Here is a 15,071-nt window from a genome sequence, read left to right as displayed (position 1 = left end):
ACTCAAAATAAAGTATCTTTTGTCAGGTTAAGTAATCAGTGCAGCAAACTGATAAGGGAAACAATGATTGTCTCTTTCTGATATATTCAAATACCATTGGATACCTCTCCATATGGGACTATATATTTGCCAAGAAACAAACTTTGTGAAGGTAATTATGTTAATAGGCTCAATGAAATTCAGTGACTTGTGACATTCAGGAGATAAGATTAGAGAAACCTTCTGACCTCCAACTACAAGTCTGGAAATTTTCTGAATCTCTGTAAAGTATTAGAATTTGGAGCATCTTGTCTGGAACTTTGAGTACAACTGCAGTAACTCACAGCCTGATTTTAACTGGCTGAAGAATAGCTAGAGCTTTACCCATGGTTGGTTGCCATGACTGTATTTGTTGTGTCTCAAATTGGACACCCTGAAATACTGAGGGAAAGGTGGTTTTTTAATGCAACTGCATATAGTTACAGCAAGTGGAAGTTAGCAAATGATGGCAGAAATTAATAGAAGCTTTGAATTTGAACCTATGCTATGAAGTACTTTTCTCCATCTAAACTGCCACAAGATCTAGCTGTGTTTATATCTAAGCTTAGACTTGAAAGCAATTCAAATAAATACAAAATATTTTTTTTTAAAAAGTACCAGCATGTCACAGTTACATTTTCTTTTACAATGCCCTCCAAGCTTCCTTTGGAATACCTGAAGCAGTCTAGTTTTCAGCTCACAATCAAACATTTTATAACTACTGTTTTTTGTTTTTTCTTTTCTCTTTTCTTCCTCCCTAAGTATCCACTGCTATATTTAGGCAAATGTACGTCTGTACCAAAAAGCCCAATGGGTGCACAACAACTGATGAGTGTTTGGGCTAAAAAGAAAATTGAATGAGTGCAAACACTATCTAGTCCGTTTCTTCCCTCACTATGAATGTAAATGACACAGTTTTCACATAGACCTGTGTGGAATAGCAAGCTACAGTGAAACACCCTTCCACTCCTGTGAGCAGGCATGTAACGCTGTGAGTCAGAAGCAGTAGTGCCATTAATACATACTTCTTACACAACAAGTTTTGTAACTTAAAGAATATTGCAACAGAAAAGGTCTCCAAAACTTTGGTCAACTTAATTTATCCAAGATACAGGGTACTAAAATCCCCCACCTAGACGGACGTATCACTTACTGATCTCCTGAACTGCAGTTTCATTATGGGAAAATCAGGAAGTGTTGGAATTTGCTAAATTCATCCAGGTTTTGAAGTCATCATTTTCTTTTACCTATTGAGTGAAAGTGTTCAGGAGTAAAGCATGGAGTGCTAAAGAAGCTCTAGAGAGAGTATTTCAAGTGATTTACTTGATCTCAATAAAAACTTGGCCTCCCTTGTGGATGAAAGAGACACATTCCATGTAACAAATGATTTATTAAGGATTCCCTACAGAAAGTGAGGTATATCAAGCATTATATGAACCTTAATTGTGGTTATATTTTATGCTACTTAGATTATTAAGTGTTTAAATTACCAGATAACAGAATCTATATTCTCAATAGTGGAAGAGTGCTAACAGTAATTTTACTAAATATTTCAGCCCTGTTCCAACAATCTCTTGGAGGAAAGTTAATGGTCATAATCCAAGTAAAGCCCGCCTGAGAAAATCCCAAGCTGTGCTTGAAATACCTAATGTGCAGCTAGAGGACGCAGGGATGTACGAATGTAAGGCTGAAAACTCTCGTGGAAGAAATGTCTTCAGAGGACAACTGCAAGTGTACAGTAAGTGTAACTGCACACAGTATTATCCAGCAATGCTTTGTCCACACTTAAGGCTTTAACTACATATGAAGGATGCTAAGGTCCAGTAGAAATGAAATATTTTTTTCCTGAAATACAATTAGTGTTGAATTAAGCTATATATTTTTATTCCTCGGTAATGCATTAAAGTCTGAAATATAAATAAAGTTGACTCCCTCAAAGAACCAGCTTAAATACAATTCCATGTTTGATGTTTATGGGTTGATAACAGAGGGATGTTTTTGTTATTGCTGAGCAGTGCTTACACAGAGTCAAGGCCTTTTCTGCTTCTCACACCACCCCACCAGCGAGTAGGCTGGGGGTGCACAAGGAGTTGGGAGGGGACACAGCTGGGACAGCTGACCCCAACTGACCAAAGGGATATCCCATACCATATGACGTCATGCTCAACACATAAAGCTGGGGGAAGAAGGAAGTGGGGAACGTTCTGAGTGATGGCGTTTGTCTTCCCAAGTAACCATTAAGCATGATGGAGCCCTGCTTTCCTGGAGATGGCTGAACACCTGCCTGCCGATGGGAAGGAGTGAATGAATTCCTTGTTTTGCTTTGCTTGCACATACAGCTTTTGCTTTCCCTATTAAACTGTCTTTATCTCAACCCACGAGTTTTTTCACTTTTACTCTTGAGATTCTCTCCCCCTTCCTACTGGGGGGGAGTGAGCAAGCGGCTGCATGGTGCTTAGTTGCCAGCTGGGGTTAAACCATGACAGATGTATAAGAATGACATGCAACGTAAGCATGATGTGTCTGTCAGAAAACAGTATTAGAAATATTTTAGGATTTTTATGACAGTTTTATTAATGTTTCACCCTTGCCATGCCTGGGTGCTGAGTTTTGTCAAATTCACTGCACAGGAATCAGAACTGGAGAAGTGCGTCTGTTTTTGTAAAAAGTCTCAATCTAGGCATGCACAATTTCTGAAGGTTCTGATTTTCAGAAAGTGCTGAACATTTTCTCTCAAGGATTGGTCTTTCTAAAAGTTTTTTGAGTGAGCATAAAAAAAATGAAATCATGCATCACATTAAAAAGAAAAAACACAACCTGAAATTAAAAATATTTATTAAAAATCATGAATTTTATATATTATTATTGCTGCATCATAGAGGCTAGAAACAAAAACTTATATAAGACATGCCCTGAATATTTACAAGCTAAAGTTTTCCTTATATTGAATGTATGCTTGAGTCCCACCTACTTCTTATCAATTAAAACTACATCACTTGCTATCATTCCATGAATCCTACAAACTTAAATACTTAACAGGAAAGGTCTACTGCAGGAGATCATGAAACAAATCTTTCAGACTCTGAATTGCTTTCTGTCTTCAAATATTGCAGTCAGTGGAATTCCACTGCTGCAGTTTAGACAGGTCCTCAGGCTAATAGATACCTTTAAGAAGGAGTCTCTCCTGTTAATCAATTTTATTTTTCTTTTCTTGATTTCAGCCCATGGCTCCTAGTGCTTTCTCTCCATTACTAACTATACACAGTTCTCTGTCTTTGTTACACACTTTCATCAAATAACCATAGACTGGCATCATATATTTAGTTTATTTTTCACATATGTCAATATTTCCAAGTCTATAATCAATTTTCCTGTCTCCTCCAGCTTTCCAATGCCTTTATCTTAGCTCCCTTGTTTTTGATGAGTGTCAGCATACCTCTGGATGATGCTTCTCTCCTTGTTTTTTGTTCTCATCCATCTAGAGCCAAGGGGAGGCTTTTGTCTTCAATTTTTGTTCGTATCTGCTGGAAAAAATCGGTGATGGCAAAGGTGGTAGTTTGCACATTTTGTTTTGGACATGCCATCCATACTGCACTTGCAGCAAGGGTTTTATAAGGCTTTTGCTGAAAATAACAGTCAAAGCCCAGGAACTACTTGATGCCTCCTACTATGCCAATACCCCAGTGACATTTCTCCAGTATTACAAATTCTTACTGTCAATTACTTCCATAAAGTATAGCAGCTCCTGCTGGGGACCTGGGGGCCAGGGGCATTTAGCAGCATGCCTGGTCTTTTTCAACAACATTTCTTAAAATGTCTGAAATTAAAAAAAAAAAAAAAAAATGAGTTATAAGGTGTACCCCAGCTCATACACTTACTAGCTGTTTTCTAGAGCTGTGAAACTACTAAATGCCAAAGCATCTTATAAAGGAGTTACAATTATCTTTGCCTCCCTCTTTCGGAGTTAAAGGAATATAAAAGGTGTTCTTCAAGAGAGAAACTAAGATGCTGAAAAGTGAAATTATTTCCTCAAGAGCACCCTGCAGACCTGTGGCATAAAATCACAGCAAACATAATGTAGTATTCTACACAACTCTGCCTCTCTCATTAGCAGAGCAGAAATAAAGATGGTACTCAAATCTAGGAGTCCATAGAAAACATTTTCTATGTCAGTTTTGTTCTACTCTGTCCAGATAGAAATATGAATTTTTAGCTCTCCACCATTGTCAAAATTATATTTTTTACAGTCACTGTCTTTATGGATAGCGCACAATTTGTGCTAATCAGCAATAATATTGGAACAACTTCTTTAACATTATAGAAAGGGGGTCCACTTCCGATTGTCTCATTCCTCTGATTTACAGACATGTGAGATTAGTATATTACTAAGTTTCTCTTAGGTCTATTATCATACCTTAGACTATCTTACAGACAAGTCAAAACCAGATCTGAGTCAGAGTTTCACCTATCTGCATTAGCAGGGAGCAAGGTCAGAGCAGGTAACAGAGGGCTTCCAGATGGAAGAGACCAGCAGTGACCTCCACTACAGCAGAACAAGAAGCACAAACTGTTACTAGCCCCCTACAAGTGCCTTTTCTTGGCCTGGAGATGAAGTGAGCCTCTCACAGCCTTCAGTGCTCCTGAAGACAACATTGGTGTCTCATTGGCCTACAAACCTTGACAACCTTTTCCAGGGGTGTAAGAGGGTTTGGGTAAGAAGGTTTTTAGCAGCGCAAAGTTTAGCCAAATGTGACTTTACAAAATTCTCATCTTCCTTTGTTGACAGCTGATATGGCAGGATTTGGAGGCATTACTTGAAACAGCATTTCCTGCTGTACCTCTTATTCATAACAACAGTCAAGAAGAATTATTTATGTTTAAGCTCGTTGTCTTTTCACTGACATCTTATTCCTCCAGGAGAAAATGATTATTTTGGCCCAGAAATTCAGATGTAGGCCATCATTCCTTACCAGGGTTTTCTTGTAAAATTTCAGAGCAGGCTGTAGGACCAGCTGTGTCATACTGCAGTCTCACAATTTGCATATCTCTGTAGGAACTCACTCACTGTCTGCTTGAATCTTCTTCATTTCATCAGTTGCATCTGATCTGGGTCACCACAGCGTATTTTGGAGAAATCCCAGGACGCCCAGTCTGCTTGCCTGGTCACATTTAATCACAAACTAGTGATTTTTCATTTCTTACCTGGTGCTGCAATCCAATGAGTCTGATGCAGTTGATGCTTCGGATGTTGTTCAGAAAGTGGTATTTCGGATGCTGACAATTTCAGATTGTTTTAGTCTCAGCACTTAGTGGAAATTCAGCTGTAGAAGTGGCAAAGGCATTAAAAATAAAATTTTGATAATGCAAGACATCCTCATATGCACTGCAACCTATTTTGAGAGGTGTGATTTTTTGCCAAGTCATCTGCTCATCCTGTAAGTTTCCATGAAATTTTATTCAAGCTCAAATTGATTAATAGAAGACAGCACAACAATTAAAATTTGGGTGGAGAAATTGGCCATTAAACTTTTGTAATCACAGTTCTTCCACAAATCCTGACTAGCAGCATTTTCCCAATAGTAAGCACTGGTTTGTGTAATTCCTTCTCCTCTCTTACTCTGAACCTCTTGGATTTGCTTCTGTGTTACATACTCACTACAGTCAGTTCAGCAGAGGGTGGTAGTGTGGACCAGACTACAAAACCACTTTTTTGGCCATTTTTCTTTCAGCTGGATCAGTTCCCTGATCCTGCTCACAGCAGTGCCCCATGAGCAGCACTGCTGCCACAGCAGGAGGGGAAGTTTACCATAACACTGGAGTGGAGCAAGCAGCTGAAGGCAGGAATATTCTGTAATGCAGTGTAATGGACCATCCTGATCTTAAAAACCATTTTAATAACTTCCTTATAAAACCTGTATGGAAGAAAATCCACTGCTGCCAGTACAGGTTAGCCACAGATACATGTAGTAAAACTAGCTAGAGAGGAAGAGATTTTTATGGTCAAAATTGCAGCTTCAGTTGAAATTTGCTATCTTATCTTTCTCACTGTGACAGCTACCTATTCTTCTCCTACTGTATACTTTCCAATTGACCTTGTGTCCAGAAAATGAATTTTATTCACCCCAAACTCTGTTCTCATTCACATTTTAGGATGCTATCCAAAGTAATTTGTCTATGTAAAATTTTGTCCTTAATTTTCTTTCAGTCAAAAAGTTGCTTAATAATTTGAGAAAGTAGGTTGAGTTTTCTGCATCTGAATTTCATTTTGCACAGAGGATATAAAAACAGGCCTGTAAGCTTGCAGATTTATTGCCAATTTGTGTTTGTAAAACATTTTGACATCCTTGAATAAACAGGTACTGAAATGCAGCATAAAATAAATCAGGGATTGGACGGTGATTTTAAAATCTCAGGAGCACTGTATAAAGCTATGACACAATATCCATAAAGAGTACTGAATAATAAAACACATCCTTCTATTCTTACATTCACCCAAAACTCTTCACTGGACAGATAAAAACCAGGGAAACACCCATTTTTTCCCCAAGATAAATGCTGTATTTATAAAAAGAAAAAAGAACCTGTTACTTTTGAAATATGTTTAAATGCTTCTTAGAATTTATATTTTCTAATTAAAATTAAGTGCAATTATGCAATGAAGTTTCCTTTGCCTGCATGTATCTCAGGATGATGTTAACAAATTTTTGTTAAAAAAAAGAAAATAGTACATTGAGACAGAGGTTGTATATCCAGTTAAAGGTTTCACTTTTTTAACTATTGACAGGGTTTAAGAACAAGTGTTATGATATTATGGAGAGTGACCCTTGCTAATGAGCAGAGAGGGAAGTCTGTGGCAAAGTAAGGAGTACATAGAGAGAGGAAAGGAAGCCAAAAAGTGATGAAAATATCTCTCTCAGTCATGCATTCAGCTCTATTCCTGTAACATCTACCTATTGCTTTGCTACCTTGTTCTCAAAGGGGTGAGAATCCGAGTCATCGCCTTGGCTGATGGCAAGTTCAACAGCTTGAACATTATGAATCCAAAGGCCATTTAGGCTATGAGGAGAAAATTTAGGGTAGAAATACCCCAACTAATGAAAAGAGGTTGTTAATACCAATCGATCATACCACTGTGATTTGCAAGTTTGTGGTTACAGAAGAAAACCTGTGCTATGACTATGCTATCAAGACAGCCACAGACAGAGGGTAGGGAATGGCAGTTGTGTACTGAGAACACCTCTGCAGCCAGGCATGGGAAGACAGTTTTATTTCAGTGTAAACAGGTGCACACTCTAATTCTGAATGCTCTGGTTCATGATGAGATCAAATTCAAGATAGAAATATGAGACTAGATATGCTTTGGGTCATATTGTAGAATTTTCAGAAAAGCAAAATAATAAAAAGAATGAAATATAAATAGGAACAGTTTAGCACCTCTTTGAAACCACATGATTTTATGGCACCACTGGCTAACTTTTATGAATTTTTAGTTACACGTTTACCTGTCACATCTTCCAAACTCATATTAGTGTACTCATTTTCAAAGGAAACAATTGCTTCTCAGCATGCTTCCTTTGTGCATACCAAAATGCTCAAAAAGAAAACAGCATCAACTACACAGTGCAATTGAATTATGTTTTTGGTACAATTAATAGACAACAAATGAGCAGGGACTCCCGCAAACTGCTTCTGAGGATTTAATGGGACCTTTTGATATAACTTAAGAATCAAGTGATTCAGCGCAGAGGAGCACATATGGAGCATGTCATGCATTGCCTTGACTGTAATAAGAAGAATAAGGGAGCAGATGTTTTTGGTCTTGGGTTTGGGAGTGAGATTGGGTCAATCTTAACTCTGTTTTCCTCTACTAAAAAGGAAATGAGTGTTTCTTTTTCTGATATGTTTCCAGCTTCTGACAACTGTCTGGTCAGGGACTCTGAAGCAGACTATTCTCTGCTTATGAATGATAGACACCTCATTCACTTTCTTTATCATCCATGCACGAGATGTAAGCTAGAAGCAGTTAGTCACCTGTCATGCCTTTTCATATCTTCTCACGTCTTTGATTGGTGACCTGTCAAACGCCAGCTCGATTCAAAGATTTATTTTTAAACTCGGTTCCCCATGTGTAAGTACGTAATCAGTTATCCAATGTTTGAAGCAGAGACTTTGTTGTGACAGATCTGGACTTCCATTCATACCCAGCAGAAGAATTTTACATTCCTTTAGCAATGAAGGCCTTTTAGCTACTTATTCTCTACTCTTTGAAAAAAAAAACAAAAAACAACATTTAATATCATTAAGTTAATTAATTTCATCTATCATCCTCTTCGCTATACAAATTGATAGGGCTACAGTATGAAAACCCAAAAGCTGGCTTTTAAGCATACATTTTTATTTCTGCATATGAATGCTCAGTTCCTCACTGAGTCATATAAAGTTTTCCAAATTATAAGATCCTACATATAGCTATCTGATCAACTGCTGCATTAAAGAACTGCTTCTCTGCAAAAAATATTCCCTGCTTTTCAACAGACTATTACATGAAATTTAGGTACTAATGGTCACATGTACACCTAACAAATGTCTACCTTTAAAAAAAGACTGTTATAACATTGACTTACTGTGTAATTTACATTCCTGATGAATGCTGGAAATCTCGTGGGTTCTGTGCTTAAAAACATTAAAAGCATTTTCTCCCTTGAAACATGAATTAAACCCAAGACACTTTAACAAAAATATGTGCAAGTACCTTACCAAATGCCCAGTCATTCCTAGCTGAATAAATCATGATTTCCTAGTAAGCTGAGAAAACTAGATGAAACAGAGTCTCTGATGATTGACCTCCTAACCAAAATTTAGATAGCTTAGGTCTTGAAAAGTTACTAAATATGCTATTGTGACTACCAAGCAAATGTTCTTAAATTAATTCAGTAATAACAAATGCATTAGTATGTAGTACTATAATTTAATCCATTGGACTTTATTCAATCAGGCAGATTTCTATTCCTGGTCATGATACTGCTCGCTGCCTGGTGCCATTACAGCATTTCCTTTAAAGTTATGGAGTTTTGTTAATTTTATTACTTTCTCTTTTGGTTTTGGTTGTTTGTTTAAATGTGTTTCTTTCTAGAGTAAATTAAGCTTTGTAAAGGCCATAATTTAAGCTCTTTAATTGATTAGGTCTTTGCATATCAGCTAGAAGCTTACCAGTTTATACGCTTTGTATATAGCATGGTATTTTTTTCTTGCAGCCTACCCACATTGGGTGGAGAAACTTAATGATACTCAATTAGACAGTGGAGATCAGCTCCGATGGGAATGTAAAGCCACTGGAAAGCCAAGGCCCACATATCATTGGCTGAAAAATGGAGTTCCTCTCTGGCCACAGGTACATTAGACGAGGAGTCACCAGTATGTTGCATGTTTCTCCTTTCATTCAGATAAAACCAGTTAAAGAAAGTACTGAAAAGTACTTCAGAAATTATTGTTTTCTGTGTTAGTTTCTTAAGTGTTAGTATATAGACAGGTTTTCTTTGCATGTCCCCTCTGAACCATCTCAAGCAATGTAAAATTGCATTCACCAGTAATTCTCTGTAGTTCAGAAATATTTGGGAGATGGGACCAACAGCATTTGCCATTGTATTATAGTGTACATCTAAGCAATCTCCAGTATGTTTAATTTTTTTCTTTCTTTTAGATAGTGGTATTACGGTATTTGTATCTATTTTTTTTCTGTATAAAAAGATAGTAACAACTCAGAGAAGTGCCGTATTCGCTGAATCAGATTCCTTCATATTTCCCCTAATGTTTTGTTATGTTATTTACCACATTTTGTTTGTACATAATCTTATTCTTCAAAGCACTAGCAGGCTAATGTACAAGGCACAATGACTATTATATTTTTATCAGTTTTCAACTCCTATAATTCTCTGCAAGTAACAGAACTCACCATCAAGACCATTAAAATGCTCCATGTAAGACTCTTAGAATGTAAAGTCCTTAACTAAGTCACCTGATGTAATTTAGAATTAGATCTAGATAAAATTATCTTCCTTTTAAAAGACCACTCATGGCATGGCCTGCTTTTTATTTCACTTTGTTCTGTTTCTCTCACTGAATCATCAACATATCAGCCCACATCATGTGGGTTTTGCCTAGCACCTTTCAATTTTTATAGTCCCAAATAATTCAAAGTAAAGAAAAGTTTTGTAAATTTATTTCATACATTTTTCCAGATTAAAATAAAGCTGTTCAATTCTGGGAGAAAATGTCTCCATTTGTAAATGAATTCACAGAATGGATTTATGAATATAAAAGATGCAACGTCTTTCTTTTCAGTGAATGTTGCTTCTATCTGTGAACATCATCCAATTATGCAAACAGAGAAAGGAAACATAAACACAGTTTACTTTTGAAGTTGTGAGGCATTGAAAATAAGTTTATATGCCTTTACTTTATCCATTTCTGCCTTTTTAGATGGAGCTATTAGTCCTGAAATTGAAGCAATTTAAATAGCTGTACTTTTTGGTTTTCTGATTTTCCAAACCATTAGTTGCATCAGGCTCTGAAATTTCAAATTAAATTTCAGTTTAAACAGGGAGCTTACAACAGACAGAACTTTTTTCACAGTTTCCTCTGCATTCCCAAACACTCTGTTCTTTATCAATTTTTAATTAAACCTACAACTGTAATAATGAAACTTAAAGATGTTTTATAGCAGTTCAAATTATTCATTATGCAGCACCATGAAGTACACATTTCCATAAACAGCTATTAATGCCCCATCTCTTCCAGCTATGGTAATTATTTTCTACTAGTGGACCTTTCAAATAAGAAATTTGGACTAATGATGAAGGCGATTAGACCCTTTCACTATTACTCATGCAAGCAATCTTTTATATCTACTTTTATGAAAATAGTACCATGACTGAAACCAAACATTTGCTAGAGATGTGAAGATCATCAGATATGTTACACCCGCAACTGACTTCTTGCCTCATTAGAGCTCCCCAGGATGAACTGCTCTTAAAAATTGTGTAAGGGTAATAGCAGACAAACAAGCAAAAAGGCAAAAGCAAGCCTTGGAGATAGTGAACTTGCACTGAAAAATATTTACCTTTAATTACCAATATTGGTAATTAAAAACCAAACTTACCAATATTTTTGGAGTTTTTTCTGCCCTCCGCCATCTGCTTTGTTCTTGTCATTCCTTATATAAACAAGAAAAAAGTCAGACCAAGGAAATTTGTTGCTCAATTTTATTTTAGCTTAATAATGTCTTTTGTCCCTTTGCCTTAAGCTAATAGCACAGCAAATTTCCAGTGCCTGTTTGCTTTTACAGAATTTTTTTTTTTCCATTCCATTACAGAGCAGGATTGAGATGGTTAATGGTGTCCTGATGATCCACAGTGTGAATCTCTCAGATGCTGGAATGTATCAGTGCTTAGCAGAAAATAAGTATGGCACCCTTTATGCCAGTGCCGAGCTGAAGATTTTAGGTGGGTATTATTGAAAAAGAACAGACTGTTCTTTTTTTTGCCTTTGATAATTACATTTGTTCTTGGTCTGTTATGATAAGGAACAGCTTCTGCCAGTCCAAACTTAGCAGAGCAGATAAAAGTGGGTTCCTTTTTCTTCTTGTTATTTATGTGTGAGTGCGTCCTTTGTTGCCCAAGAGAGCACAGGTCGTTCTGTTAACTGAAAATTTTCTTTCATAAGTTACTGACTCAGTTACATTTCATTACTTTCTCATATAAGGCTATTTCAGTTCAAATACATGGAAAAATATTTTTCATTCCTTTAAAAATAAGTGCAGGTGAAGAAACTTAGAGAAAGTAAATATATTTTAGTCTCTATTAAAATTAAATTATTATTTCTCCCAAGGCCATTATTCAAAGGTAATTAAGCATTATATTAGTTTTAAAGGTGTAAAAATTTTTTATGAAGTCACCAGAACTGACTGAATACTGGAAATTGCATACTTGAGCTAATATCATCCCATAGTAAAGCAAACACATTACATAGTATTACCCGGAAATATAATAAAAATTTCATTATTCAAAAGTTGAAGTGGGGAGTTCATAGAATCATAGAATAGTTTGGGTTGGAAGGGACCTCTAAAGGTCATCTAGTCCAACCCCCCTGCCATGGGCAGGGACATCTTCAAGAGATCAGGTTGCTCAGAGCCCCGTCCAACCTGACCTTGAATGTTTCCAGGGATGGGGCATCCACCACCTCCCTGGGCAACCTGTGCCAGTGTTTCACCACCCTCAGCATAAAAAATGTCTTCCTTCTATCTAGTCTAAATCTACCCCCCTTTAGTTTAAAGCCATTCCCCCTTGTCCTGTCGCAACAGGCCCTGCTAAAAAGTTTGCCGCCGTCTTTTTTATAAGCCCCATTAAGTACTGATAGGCTGCAGTAATGAAGAAAAACTTGAAGCATGTCTTTCCAGCACTCTAGTTTTCCTTAAAGCAAACTGTGGTAACACACAATGAGACAATAGTGATAAGAGGACTTCCACAAGGTTAAGTGAGACAGACTTGTAAGAGTCTCATAACCTTATTAGAGTATGGTATAGCTAGAAAACAGGTGTCTGTCAAAGTAATTCAATGGCCATATCAGAGATTAGAGATCTCTGCACTGCTCAAACCTTGCAAATTTCAAAACCTGCGGCTGGGAATCATTCTTGTAAACTCCCAGTCAAATGAATAACAAAGCTCAAGTTACTGAAATAATATACTACATTTGAGAAAAGATTTGGTTCTTCTGAAGAATAACCTATCTAGTACATTTCCACTATTTCCTAGCTGGCCAAGATTAGAATTTCACCGATAACTCTTCAAAATATTTCTGTCTAGCCATAAATTAAAACCCACAGTCAGTGGTTGCTTTTTTCCCATCACTTTCCTTTGTCATTTGTGATTCAGTCAGCAAAGAGATCCCTGTTGGTTACAATGTTATCTTGCTCTGTTTTTTATATCTATTATAAAATAGGTATACCTATTATATCAGGTAGTTGTACACTTTCTTTGATAGTTCACTAATATCGGAAATGGCCGTTATATGTTGCTGCAGTAAAATCAGCCTTTCATTTTGTCACTTGTGAAATTGTACCCCTCTTAAATTTTAACCATAATGTTGCATTAAAGAAGCAGTAGTGTTTAATTTTCTGGATTATTAAAGGGAAAAGAACAGAATAAATTGTCCATATAAATAGCTCTGGTATGAAAATTGCCCAAAATAATGGTAGGAAATTCCTACATATTTGAGGCAATGGAATGTAATATGTTCCTATATGCGTAGCTGAGATAGTTGCAGGGGGGGCTTTGTTTTTGCAAAACTAGTTTAATAAAAGTACAAACAAATGAGATTCCGTGAGAACAATTGTCCTTTCTTGTTGTGAAATTACAGTAATTGGTGGCATTTTGTGATACATTTATTACCTTAACTGATGTATTGTAATGAATGGGACTTCTTGAAAAGTGAAATACTAAGAACAAGACATGGTTAAATATCTTTTATTAAGAAATTCCCACTTTTCAGTTCCCAGCATTTAGGCAAATATAAAAAGTGATAGTAATAAAATTTCTCTAACAATAATATTTTTTTCTAAGAAGTAACTCTAGAGAGTGCACTTTAGATAGTTGTGGAATTTAAACTTTTCATTTTGAACTAATTACTTCTAACAAGTTACCTAAAAAATAAAAAGAAATTAGAAAAGCTAAATTAGCTAAATCAACTGTAGTATTTAATGTCTAAAGCTGTTGAATTTCACAAGCAATCTTACTTTAGTATGTTGATGTGAAGGAAACCTCACTAATTCATAACTGGATTAAGTTATAGACTGCCATCTAGTTGGTTGTTGATTTCAAACATTTTCTAAAATTCCATCTAATCTGCCGTACAATAATTTCCAAACCAAAAATGGAAATTCTATCCCCAAAACTAAATTCTTCTATTAGAATGTAATGAAATGGGAAGCTGTGATTGTTCTCTGTAGAGTTAACGTACTTCTTTTTAACAGCTTCAGCTCCCACTTTCCCACTAAATCAAATGAGGAAAACAATAATTATTACCAAGGGCCAAGAAGTTGTCATTGAGTGCAAGCCACAAGCCTCTCCAAAGCCAACTATCACTTGGAAGAAAGGAGACAAAGCATTAAGGGAGAGTAAGAGGTCAGAAGCCTGTTTGGTAAACTAAATATTGTGTTTGCATGTTTGATTCCATGATATAAAATGAAAATATAACAAGTGACAAGAACATGCATATGTTAGCATGGGTATGGCATAATTATTTTGTCAAGCTGATTTGTCTGACAGTAGTGACTTTATTGTTTCCACAATATTGAAATGAAAACTGTTAAAATTGTTCAGAGATGCAGACAGATGAAAAGAAGTTATTGTTTTGGTTTTTTTTCTGTTTTCTGTTAGTCGTTTCAAAAATGCTTTAGTTAACACTGTAGAAATATTACAAATTTAATGTATGAGGGTAATAAAAGCATAGAGGCTGAGGTAGTTAGGACCACATAAACTATCAAATGTGCTTATTCATTTGAAATAATTTTAATAAGGCAGATTTACAGCTAGATCACAATGGAAGTCTGTCTAAGAATAGCTTTAAAATGATTCAGAGAAGAAAAATACGATTCCATTATAGGATTTAATTATACAAGTAATTTCTGTACTCAGCAGCACATCTGTTTAACAGAATATGTTTAATTAAATAAGTTCCGTCCAGCTCTGTACGTTAAATACAGTTTAAGTACTGCAGGTTAAATGCCAGCTGTAATTGCGCTTTACAAGATTGCATGTCTGTACACTAGAATAGTTTTGCAAACCTGCACATGGTCTTTAAGTACACAGAGCAATCTTATCTTCTTTCTGGTAATGTATGTGAATGAACCACTTAAACTGACTTGTATGGCATTACTCAAAAAGATAAAAGCAAGGCCTTTTTGTTCATTTGTGCAATACTGATGAAAGCAGTAGAGCTCATCTCTCCTCGTTAGCTGCAAAAGCCATTTCATTCAGGTGAGTTTTATTTTCATCTCA

The 15,071-nt window shown here is 36.1% G+C and overlaps 1 protein-coding gene across 7 annotated transcripts in view; it reads left to right on the top strand.

The window, feature by feature from the left end:
- Positions 1–15,071, top strand: part of CNTN5 (contactin 5) — a 721,166-nt gene that overhangs the window by 562,507 nt on the left and 143,588 nt on the right. For all 7 annotated transcript variants that reach the window (XM_076328246.1, XM_076328247.1, XM_076328249.1 and 4 more), the window contains 4 exons: positions 1,575–1,756; positions 9,273–9,409; positions 11,390–11,519; positions 14,045–14,195. In XM_076328246.1, the coding sequence (XP_076184361.1) occupies positions 1,575–1,756; positions 9,273–9,409; positions 11,390–11,519; positions 14,045–14,195 (600 nt within the window). The remainder of the gene's footprint in view (positions 1–1,574; positions 1,757–9,272; positions 9,410–11,389; positions 11,520–14,044; positions 14,196–15,071) is intronic.

The sequence above is a fragment of the Aptenodytes patagonicus genome, chromosome 1 (assembly GCF_965638725.1).
Source record: "Aptenodytes patagonicus chromosome 1, bAptPat1.pri.cur, whole genome shotgun sequence".
Classification (NCBI taxonomy): Eukaryota; Metazoa; Chordata; class Aves; order Sphenisciformes; family Spheniscidae; genus Aptenodytes; species Aptenodytes patagonicus.
The sequence above is the reverse complement of the archived record's forward strand: the minus strand, read 5'-3'. Positions and strand labels throughout refer to the sequence as shown.